Below are 12,317 nucleotides of genomic sequence, written 5' to 3'. Positions count from 1 at the left end.
AATATGTAAAAGTAATGTATAAATATCTAAGTATATAACATATGAATGTATATATACATATATAGAAATTATTTCTAGCTTATTACTTGCCTAATCATATATTTATATAAAATATTTATAAATGTTATATACACATATGTTATGTACATATATACATATATATGTGTATAATATATAGTGTACAATGCAATGTATTAAATATATAATATATTACTAGTTTTTTTCTTTGACTTTTGATTTAAGACAAGACTTCTTAATCTTTTTAATATGTATCATAGAGCCTTTGGTCAGTCTAGTGGAAACTCATGAAAAAGCTCTTATCACAATAAAATTTTTATCAGAAAACTGATTATAATGAAATCATTTTCAAATCTTAAAAAGCAAATAGAGGTTTCCAGTCTTTGCTTTAAGGATCTCTGATTTAAACCATATTCTCAAAATAATAGTACATAGATACCTTTTATATTTTTATACATATTTGGGATAGACAGCACAGTGTTATAGATTGACAACTGCCTTTAGAGTCATGAATTCTTATCTCTGACATAAACTGTGTCAGGTTTTGTGGCATAAGACAAGTTATTTAAACTCTCAATGTTCTGGGCCAAATTCTTAGATTTTCCTTAAAAAGTTCCATCTTGAGAGTTTCTTAAACTTCCTACTCTGACTTCCCTCTATTAATTTTTAATCTCCAAGATGCTATTATTATTTTTACTTTGAAGCCTTTGAAATGTCTTACCAAAATCACTTGATCTTCCTTTTCATTTTTTGCAAAGTCTTTAACAAAATGGACACTTCTCCCCATTGCTCCATCATTTCTATTCCAGTTTAGAGAATTTTGCTTCTGTCTTAACCCTTTCTAGTTCATCCTACTGAGTTGAACTTTCCACAGCAGTGGTTTTGTCATGTTAATCATTCCCCATTTAAAATAGTCAACATTAAATAAATAGTTACTAAATTATTCAAAGTAACACAATGTAATCCAACTAAATGCAGAGTGGATCAAACTTTTCAGGGTCTTCTTATAAGAAGACCTCTTATTGGCTTTTGTGAGTTTGCCAGAGACGAGTCATAATTCATGTGGTAGCCATTTACAACTGGCCACTTATTCACTAATACCTTTGGTGACTTCCAGAGAATCAGAACCAGAATAGATGCCGTTCTCAAGAAAAAGTCTCCAGTTTTGAAAACTGAATCTGGGACCTTATTTATCTTGTATTTTGTGTCCCTGCCTCTTTTCTTCAGCAGTGCAGAGTTAGCAGCCAAAAGCTTACCCCATGAAACACTAGGTCTGGTAGGCTTTTTCCCTTTACAGTTAAGAATAAATGCTGCATGCAGAATTCTGGTGCTTGTTTCCCAAGTATGGCCTCCCTCTTCACCTGTTCCTTTTGGAATCTTCCTGACTCAAGTACCACTGTCATCACAAAAGTGTTCTGAATCTTTACAGTTGTCACTGCCCTCCCGCCACAAATTATCTTGTATTTCATCATCTGCAAAAATTTTGATCCTTCTTGAGACAGATAGTGATTGTTCTATCTGTATCCTCACTGGCTCAGGGCCTGATGTTAGGCATGTGATATTTGCTTATTGAATTGAATTTACATGTTTTAAAATTGTATTATTACTTAAGTATTAATATTTGTATTTATACTTCATATACAAATAAACTTTTGTGTACATTTGCAGAAGCAATAGCACTCAGGTGGTAAAACAAATAAATAAACATTATTCAAATATATATATACAAACAGATGGATATATTTGTCTAGATGTAAACATATAGACCTATATTTATTGCAAATCATTCCTTTATGTGTATGTACATATATATGTGTGTATGTTATATATATATTTATATATATTTAATTGCAAACTTTTTTTTTTCCTTGTAAATCATTCAAATTGGTTGTAGGTTCATCAGATCATGTCTAATTCAATGTTCTTGGTTGTTGGGGGAGAGAAGTAGATTTGTCACTATTAAAATTTTGCTTCAATTCAAATTCAAAAGAATAAACGTAAAAATTTTACTAAAAAGACAACCCACTAATAATAATAATAGTTAGTACTTGTGTAATACTTAAAGGTTTGCAAATCACTTTACAAATATCATTTCATTTTATCATCACAATAACCCTGAGAAGTAGGTCCTACTACATTATTCTCATTTTACAGATGAGGAAACTGAGGCTGAAAATGTTTTGACTTGTTTAGGGGAAATTTTATATGGAAGATCAATGAATTGGGTGTGCAACTAAAAAAGCTAGAAAAAAAGAACAAATTTAAAACCCCTAATTAAATACCAAATTAGAAATTCTTAAAATCAAAAGAGATTAATAATAAAATTGAAAGTAAAAAAGTATTGAACTAATAAACAAAACTAAGAGTTAGTGAAAAACAACAACAACAGAATAGAAAAATCTTTGGTTAATTTGATTAGAAAAAAGGAAAGAAGAAAACCAAATTACCAATATCAAAAATGAAAATGGTGAACTTAACACTAATGAAGAAAAAATTAAAGCAATAATTAAAAGATATTTTATCTAATTGTATGTCAGTAAAACTGATAATCTAAGTGAAATGGATGAATATTTACAAAAATTTAGATTGCCCAGATTAACACATGAGGAAATAAAGTACTTAAAATAGTTTCACTTTAGAAAAAGAAATTGAACAAGCCATTAATGAACTTCCTAAGGAAAAAAATCTCCAGGGCCAGATGAATTTCACTGAACATTTAAAGAACAATTAATTCCAATACTATATAAACTATCTGGAAATATAGGGGAAGAACGAGTCCTACCAAATTCCTTTTATAACATACATATATATGGTGCTGATACCTAAACCAGGGAGGGCCAAAAGAGAGAAAGAAAATTATAGACCAATTTCTTCAGTGTATATTGATGCAAAAATTCTTAAATAAAATATTATCAAAGAGAATACAGCAACTTATCATCAAGTTAATACAATGTGATCAAGTAGGATTTAAACCAGGAATGCATGGCTCAACATCAGAAAAACTATCAACATAATTGACCATATCAAATTAACAGAAATCATATGATTACCTCAATAGATACAGAAAAAAAGTGTTCGACAAAATACAACATCCATTCCTATTAAAAACACTAGAGACCATAGGAATAAATGGAGTTTTCCTTAAAATGAGAAGTAGCATCTATCTAAAACCATCAGCAAGCATTATATGTAATGGGGATAAACTAGAAGCATTCCTCATAAGTAAACCCAAAGAGTCTAGCTTCTGGGATAAGAACTCAGTATTTGCCAATACGATTGTACTAGAAATGTTGGCTTTAGCAATAAGAGAAGAAAAAGAAATTGAAAGAATTAGAATAGGTAAAGAGGAAACAAAATTATCACTTTGTAGATGATATGATGATATACTTAAAGAATTCTAGAGAATAAACTAAAAAATTGTAATGTTGTCTGTAAAATGTAATATTCTCTTGTTGGGATTTTCTTGGGGTTCTCTGGGAGCAGCCTTTGTTTCAGTTCAGTAATCACCATACAAGTAGCCAGAGGTTAAAGTCCTTTATTGTCTCTTTCCAAGTCTTGTCTCCTTTCCCGGAGCCCAGTGAGCTTTCTTATAGTTCAGATCCTTTATTATCTCTTTCCTGGGGCTGGGCAGCTTTCTGGAGAGCCTTCCTAAGCTTGGTTTCAGTGGAGAAGCAAAGGAGGACAGCCTACCACCACTTCTCTGTCTTCCCTCGTTCTCATTCTGGCTGAGTTTGTCCAAGCTTATATGGTCTCTTATCAAAAGTGTGAATCTTGTAGAACTATAGTAAGTACTAAGTACATGTACTGAACTAGAGAACTGTTAAACACCATGCTAAATAACCATTGTCTCTATCAATTCCACTGACTTAGCACCTTGTTTCATAACAGGAAATTACTTAGAAACAATTAACTACTTTATCAAAGTTACAGCCTATAAAATAAACCCACATAAATCATCAACATTTCTGTATGTTACCAACAAAGTCCAGCAGCAAGAGATAGAGAAATTCCATTTAAAATAATTGTAGATAACAAAATATTTGGGACTCTATATGTCAAGATAAAGTCAGGAATTATATGAACACAATTACAAAACACTTCACAAAAATAAACAATTGGATCTAAACAATTGGAAGAATATCAAATGCTCATGGGTAGGCTGAGTTAATATAATAAAAACAACAATTCTATTTGTTAATTTACTTCTTCAGTGCCATAGCAATCAAACTGCCAAGAAAATACTTTATAAAGCTAGAAAAAAAATAACAAAATTCTTCTGGAAGAACAAAAGGTCAAGAATTTCAAGAGAATTAATGAAAAATATGCAAATGAAGATGGCTAACTGTATCAAACCTAAAACTATTATAAAGCAGCAGTCACTAAAGCCATTCAGTACTGGCTAAGAAACAGAGTAGTGAATGGACCAGCATAATAGGTTTAAGTTCACAAGACACAATATTCAATGACTATAGTAATTTAGTGTTTGATTAACCAGAGACTCCAACTTCTGGGATAAGGACTCAATATGTGACAAAAATTGCTGGGGAAACTAGAAAATAGTACGTCAGAAACTAGGCATTAACCAGCATCTAACATCTTATACAAAGATAAGTTAAAATGCGGTTCAATTTAGACATAAAGGGTAATATTATGAGCAAATTAGGAGAACAAGGGATAGTCTGTGTCTCAGATCTGTGGAAAAAGGAGGAATTTATGGCCAAAGGAAAACTAGAGAATAATATGTAATGCAAAATGAATAATTTTGGTTACATTAAATTTAAAAGTTTTTGCATAAACAAAGCCAATGCAAACAAGATTAGAAGGTAAGCAGAAAGATGGGGGTAGGAGGATTTTTATATCCAACATTTCTGATAAAAGCCTCATTTCTAAAATATATAGAAAATTGACTAAAATTCAAAGACTATGAATAGATAATTTTCAAATGAAGAAATTAAAACTATTTCTAGTGATCTGAAAAATGCTATAAATCACTGTTGATTAAAGAAAATGTCATTAAGACAACTCTGAAATACTATTTCACACTTTAGATTGGCTAAGATGTAGGAAAAGATAATGATGAATGTTGGAGGGCATGGGAGAATTGAAACACTAATACATTGCTGCTGGAGTTGAAAAGTCATGTAACCATTCTGGAGAGCAATTTGGAATTGTGTTCAAAGAGCAATAAAGTCTTTAATCCAGCAGTGTCTCTATTGGGTCTGTATCACATCACAAAGACATCAAAAAAAGGAAAAAGGACCCACATGTGCAAAAAATATTTGCAGCAGCCCTTTTTTTAGTGGCAAGGAACTAGAAACTGAATATATGCCCATCAATTGGAGAATATCTGAATAAATTATAGTATATGAATATGATGGTTTTATAAGAAATGATAAGCAGGATGATTTCAGAAAAGCCTGGAAAGTATCATGAACTGATACTAAGTGAAGAGAATAGAACCAAAAGAACATTGTACATAGCAACAAGAAGATTAAATGATAATCACTGTGATGGAAGTGATTCTTTTCAATAATGAGTTGATTCAGGGCAATTCCAATAGACTGATGGAAATAACCATCCATATCCAAAGAGAAAACTATGGAGACTGAATGTGGATCAAAGCTTAGTGTTTTCACTTTTGTTGTTGTTGTTTATGTGCTTGTTTGTTTGTTTTTCCTTTTTCATGTGTTTTCCCCCTTTTGCTCTGATTTTTTTTGTGTGCTGCATTATGAATATGGAAATATGTTTAGAAGGCTTGCATATATTTAACTTACTGTCTAAAGAAGGGAGAAGGGGAAGAGGGAAGGAGAAAAAATTGGAACACAAAGTTTTGCAAGGGTGAATGTTTGAAAACTTTCTTTATATTATTTGGAAAAAATAAAAATGTATTATTTTTTTAAATTGGTCAACTTGCCCAGGGTCATACAGCTGCTAAGCTGAGGTCAGATTTAAACTGAGGCCTTCACTAGCTGCCTCTAAATTGTTTTCATTGTCCTATTATCTAAATGATAATGTGAACCATATATCTTTTAATTAGTCAAACCTATTTGTTTAAGTATTTTATTGTTATTTGGGTGTGTGTTTATAACACACACACACACATTCCTGATTTTGACCTTGCTGTTCCTCAGAGTTCTACCAACTTGTTTCAATACATGTAGTCACAAAATTGCAATAAGCTATGTCATTTTTCTTAAATAACAGTAGTTAATCATCTACCAGTGCTTCAGTTAGAGTCTGATGTGGGTTGGTGTAAAAAAGGTCAAATCCAGTTTTTAAAAATCCCTGAGTAAACATTTAATTCCAGAGGTTAGTTTAGAGGCAGAATTGTTTTCATCAATCAGTTTGTCTAATAGGACTTTTTTTTTCTCCTTTAGGTATTGCAGATTCAGTATCTGCAGTGTTTGTGTGATACATGGAAGAAACACAAAAATGAAATCCTCACTACTGAACATTTTTGTCTTCAGAAACTCTCAAGTCCTGTTACTCAGCTACACAGGGACTAAGAGAAACTAGTTTTTCAAAGCCGTGGTCATTGACTGAGTGTCTTTGTAAATACCAGGCCTGCTGAAGTCAAGGGGAAAACACCAGGTCGATGTTCTACCTGCTGCAGTTTGTGGGAGGTTAAACTATGTGGACTTGCAACATATAGATTCTGTGAATCAATTCATTCAGTTCAACAAATCATTATTTTGTGGCTTCAGCATGCAAGTCCAAGTATTAAGCATTAGTTACAGAGATGAAGAAAGTCCAACAAGATAGAAATATGATGAGAAATGGGCTGTGATAAGGATGTAGGAACATCAATGGCAGTGTTTTAAGATTCAAAGAGAGATAAAATGAGGGAGTTAGATCTTTCAATCTTTTCTTGCTCTGACATTCTTTGACCCTGTGAAGTCTTGGGCTTTCCCTTTGTGATGTCCTTCTTCCATAGGGTCATTGGTAGATCATTTGTACCTGCTATTTTGTCATTGTCCTTCTCATCCAGTAATTAGTTTTTCATGAGTCTGTTAGCTGACTGAGCTATACTAATTTTAATTTGAAATAGTAGTATTTCCTGGTAGTGCTGTGAGAGCAGAGTCTTCTCTCACTGACACCTGAGCTAGTCCATGCTTAATTCCTTATCTTCCTTTGGGAAAAGAAAAGGAAAAAAGTCTTATCTCTTTTAAAGTGCCCTAAGTATTTTTCTATAAATCCCTATCAGTCTTTAATATAAGAGAACTTTCAACATGAAACTTTCTAAATAGCAATAACTTTCAAACAGAGACATTTCATCCTTTCTTCTTTTTGCATCCTTAGAATGTTTTTTCTTCCCTTAATCTAAATCATCAGGGTTCGGCAGTCCTTCTTTTCTTGCATTAGCCAAAAGTGGCCTTGGAAGAATATGTTTGTTTATTGGTATACTCTCAAGAATCAGCCAGGAGAATTATTAGTCTTGGGAAATGATGAATTGTGAAAAATAATTGGGGTTTGGACTGTTAGCCAAGAGATGGGTTTTAAACCTGCCAATAATAAACTGTGACTTGACATAATTATCCCAGTTTTCTCTATATAGAAGAATTTGCATAAGCTCAGGAATCTCCAGAGTAGACTAAGGGGACTGTTGTATAACGTTGTTATTAACTCAGTGAGATTAACTCAGTACTGATTAACTCAGTAGAGGGTGGGATTATAGTTGCCAATCTAGATTCTCTACTTTTCCCCCCAACTCCCTCTATTCTTATCCCTTGTCCTCTAAATAAACTTGGGCCAGGGGAAGGCATCCCTCAGCCTTTGACTCTTTGCTTCAAATACCAGCCAATGAATAAGAGCCTACCACTACCAGTATCCCTTTCATTTTCAGTGGATTGCCGAGTCACACAGGATGAGCAGCCATTTTTGGTGCACTGGAAATCGTATTTCATCAATTCTTCTTTTCAGCCAATGAATATGACCCTACCACTACCAGTATCCCTTTCATTTTCAGTGAATTGCCGAGTCACATAGGATGAGCAGGCATTTTTGGTGCACTGGAAATCATATTTCATTAGTTCTTCCTTCTAGCCAAATCCACTCCTTTTTTGAAGTTCTCTTGCTATCAAAAGCACCACCATCTTTCCTGTAGATTTGCAACTTTGGTGTCTCATTCCATTTGTTACTCTTATTTCTTCCAACTAGCTACCAAATCATGTCTCTTCTACCTCTATGATCTCTCTTGCATTTCTTCCCCTCTCTCTACTTAACATAGCTAACATAGCTACCACCTAAGTTCAGACCATCATTACCTCTTGCCTGGACTCTTTACAATAGATTCCTAATAAATCTCCCTGCTTCAAGTCTTTCTCTTCTATAGAGTTGCAAAAGTGGCATAGCTCTCACCTCCCTAGTAAATTCCATTGGTTTCCTGTTGACTGCAGAATCAGTTTTTCAAAAAAAATCTTTATCTCATACTTTAAAAATTTCTACTTTTGTATAAGTTTTATGTATACATAATTACTACAGCAGTATACATATTGGGGGTTTGTGCTCAATTTTTTATACTAAAAGAGAAAAACTATCCAAAAAGTTTGGACTAGATATCTCCAAGCACTCTTAGACCTCTAAAATTCAGGGGTTCTTTAGTAGAAATCCTTTACAATTCAGGTAAACCAGGAAAACATTTCTTGATTCAGCACAGCACACATGTATTATAATATACAACTGATTTGTTAATGTTTTGTTATTGTTGCTTCTTTTTTATTTTTATGGGCATTTATAAAGTTCTGGATTTTTAAAATTTTGGAGATAATAATTTTTAAGTAAGGAACTACTTGGGAATTTTTTTGGATTCACAGTTTTGATTATCTTTGTAATAAAGGTTAAAATATGATAATTTATTTTAATGACTGGTTTATATTCTGAGACAAAGGTATGCAAACGCTTGTATTTATGAAGATGGTTATCTCTGTGCTTATCTGCCTACCTGGAAAGTAGTGAACGTGAACGCCATAAAAAATGATCACAGTGGGCATTTATATTGATGAGGGGACCTAACATTTGCAATCTATTTTAAATCAGCATTTTTGCATATTATGAATTACATTCATACAGATCAATTCAAAAGCAAATTTTCTCTCCTGCTAATACTCTGAGCTATTTAAAGCAAGCTTAAAGGAAAACACCAGCATGGATTTGATTGACACTGTAATCTAAGATATTTTTCCCACTGAGAGACATTGAGAGGCATCCCACTAGATGCTTTGTGTGATGGCAGCAATAAACTCTTATAGATTGGGGCGGGGGGCAGCTAAGTGACGCAGTGGATAGAGCACCACCCTTGAAGTCAGGAAGATCTGAGTTCAAATCTGAGCCTCAGACATAACACTTCCTAGCTGTGTGACCCTGGGCAAGTCACTTAACCCAAATTACCTCAGCAAAAAAAAAAAAAAAAGAAAGAAAAAGAATGAGACTGAGGGTTTCAAGTTCCAAGACCCAACTGACTTAGTTAAAGGGAGATTGAAGAAAGGAAGCAAAAATCCAAAATGACTCTAAATAAAGTATGAAAATCTTGGTTTTCTGACCAGCAATCAGAACCACCCAAGGCTTCCTAGAAAAAGAACTTTCAAACTGGAGATACTTAATACTACTACATAACTTCTAAGATCCATGATTAAACTCTCTTAAGATAAACTATGGTAAGTTGCCAGTCTACATCAGTGGAATGGGCTCCTCACACTGGGGGTTCTTACATTGATGAATGTGCAAGTCTGGATTCAAAAAACAACAGAAACCAATAAAAATAATGAAATAAAGTTATTAAAAATATCATGGCCCTTTGATAGCTATACTGATAAATTTCTGATTCCTCTACTTTATCATATTACCTGTACTTTCAAGTTAGATTTCTATACACAAACCAGATTGAAAAAAAGTGATATTCAAACTACTACTTATTTGGAAAACTTACCAGTTGAATTTTATCACAAATGTGGCTGTATTAATTGAAGTTTTTTTTTTCTTTGTTTGGTTTTTGGGTTATACATCTAGCTAATCATGGCCCCTTGTTCAAAGTCACTCTTAGCATAAATGGAAACAATTCCATAAAAATTCAGGTCATCTGAATACCAGTCTACTATAAAGAGAGAAATATGTCATATAAAATATATTCTAAATCAGTATTAGTTAGAGAAATGCAGATTATAAGAACTTTGAGGTACTACCTTATCCCTGTAACAATGGCTAAAATAACAAAAAAGAAAAATGATGGATGTTGGAGGGCATGTGGGAAAACTGGGGCACTAATACACTGGTAGTGGAGTTGTAAACTGTTCCAACCATTTAGGAGAACAGTTTGGAACTATAACAAAAGAGGTATAAAACTATGCATACCCTTTTGATGTAATATGATTTTTGAGGTCCCCTGATTTGAGGGGGTTTCTGTTCTGGAAATCTATCTGATACTAAAGTCCTCTGGTTTTGGCCCCCCCACACCCAATCTAGGAAAGTTATTGTTCTGACCACTCCTTAGACAGTTTCTGGCCTCAAGATAGTTCCACAGATCAAACTCCTGAGACAATAATGAATAAAACTACTCCTCAAATCATTGCTGACTGATAATCTGGTCAATTAGAACCAAATTCCTTCCTATCTATGAGCTGTAGAATTAGCATATCAATGCTAAAAAGCTGAATAAATGTGTCTCCTTGCTTCTGTTTCTCTGCTGAATTCCTTTACAATTCAGTCTTGTAATGGCGTTACTATTACAACAAAACTTTGCCCCTTTTCTAAGGAGAGGGGTTCAAGCCTGCAAATTCTTTTGAGACACCTTGAGATAGTAGTCTGTGACTCCAAAGTTGGGATCCCCCTTCCCAACTTCAATACTTTGTTCCAGCAATACTACTGTTAGGTCTATATCCCAAAAATGGGCCTATTTGCACAAAAATATTTATAGCAGCTCTTTTTATGATGGTTAAGAATTGAAAATCAAAATGTCCATCAATTGTGGAATGACTAAACAAGTTGTGGTATATAATTATAATGGAATATCATTGTGCTATAAAAAAATGACAAGCAGGATGATTTCAGAAAAACCTGGAAAGAAGTGAACAGAGAATGTTATACACAGGAATAGCCATATTATTCAGTGAAAAGTGTCAATGACTTGGTTCTTCCAAAACAATCCCAAAGGATTAATGATGAAAGAACTACTACCTTTTGAATAGAGAGTGAAGCATGCTATTTTTCACTTTCATTCTTTTTCTTGGGAGTCTTGTACAAAATGATTAATATATAAATGTTTTACATGATTGCACATGTGTAAGATATATCTGATTACTTACTATCTTAAGGAGAAGAGGGGATGGATGGGAAGGAGGAAAGGATAGAATTTGGAACTCAAAACTTTTTTTAAAATTGTTTTAATGTAATTGGAAGAGAGAGATTGAGGGTAAAGAGAGAGAGCAAAAATTAGAAACATTGGTGGTCTGTCCAATGAGAATTCAAATAAATGTTGTTCTATAAATTTCCTGCCACAAAAAAAAAGGATGAGAGAACTAAATAATGAATAAAAATGTTATTTTAAAGAAAACATTTTTAAAGATACATTTAGATATTTACAATTATAGTTCTTGCTTAGATTTATACAATACCAAACATAACTCATGAGCTCAGGAGTAAGTTGTGCACTTAACCATTGTAAGATCAAAATTAATATATTTGGGAAAAGGGAAGAACTTATTAGGCATCTTCACATATTTTAAGGGCTGTCACTTTGAAGAAGGATTAGACTATTTGGCTCTCTACAAATGACTCAACCCCCACACACACACCAGTGATGTTACCCCAAGTGTGATCCCCTGTTCCCCAGTTCTATTTAACTACCCAACGGTCATACTAGCTTCTACAAAGAAACACAGAGGTATAATTACAAATATATAATCAGTATTCAAAGGGGAGCTTAATTCCTCCTTCCCTCTTGCATTTCCCTCAGTCTCTAAAGAGGAGTAACAGGAGTAGATTCATATTTTAGCTCAGTTCCTGCTATACAGTACAATCAGTTTCAAGTCCAAAACCCCACCTTGGACTTGATTCTCAAACACCCTGTTTCTCAAGGCTTCTCCATCAGGCTAGCTAGCTAAAGTATCTATCCCTCCTTCAATCTTGGTCCCAAAGATGCCATAAGTCAAACTCCCAGCTCCAGTGTAGATTACCACTGGCACAAAACTGAGAAGGACAATGGAACAGAATAGAAACAAACATCCTCAAGCCCATATTTCAGAGCTGGAGTAAAAAAAAGAGGGGAGGAAGGTATCGTCTTGTCAGGTTTAGTTCAAGATATCCAT

General features: G+C 33.5%; 1 protein-coding gene across 1 annotated transcript in view; it reads left to right on the top strand.

Moving 5' to 3' along the window:
* The window catches only part of CTSO (cathepsin O), a 57,552-nt gene extending 48,683 nt beyond the window's left edge, over nucleotides 1-8,869 (top strand). The window contains exon 8 of the mRNA XM_003773114.4: nucleotides 6,396-8,869. Coding sequence (XP_003773162.4) covers nucleotides 6,396-6,430 — 35 coding nt within the window. The 3' untranslated portion in view covers nucleotides 6,431-8,869. The remainder of the gene's footprint in view (nucleotides 1-6,395) is intronic.
* The last annotated feature ends 3,448 nt before the right edge of the window (nucleotides 8,870-12,317 follow it).

Source organism: Sarcophilus harrisii, chromosome 6, assembly GCF_902635505.1.
Source record: "Sarcophilus harrisii chromosome 6, mSarHar1.11, whole genome shotgun sequence".
Classification (NCBI taxonomy): Eukaryota; Metazoa; Chordata; class Mammalia; order Dasyuromorphia; family Dasyuridae; genus Sarcophilus; species Sarcophilus harrisii.
Note: the sequence above shows the minus strand (reverse complement) of the source record. Positions and strands in the feature narration are given on the sequence as shown.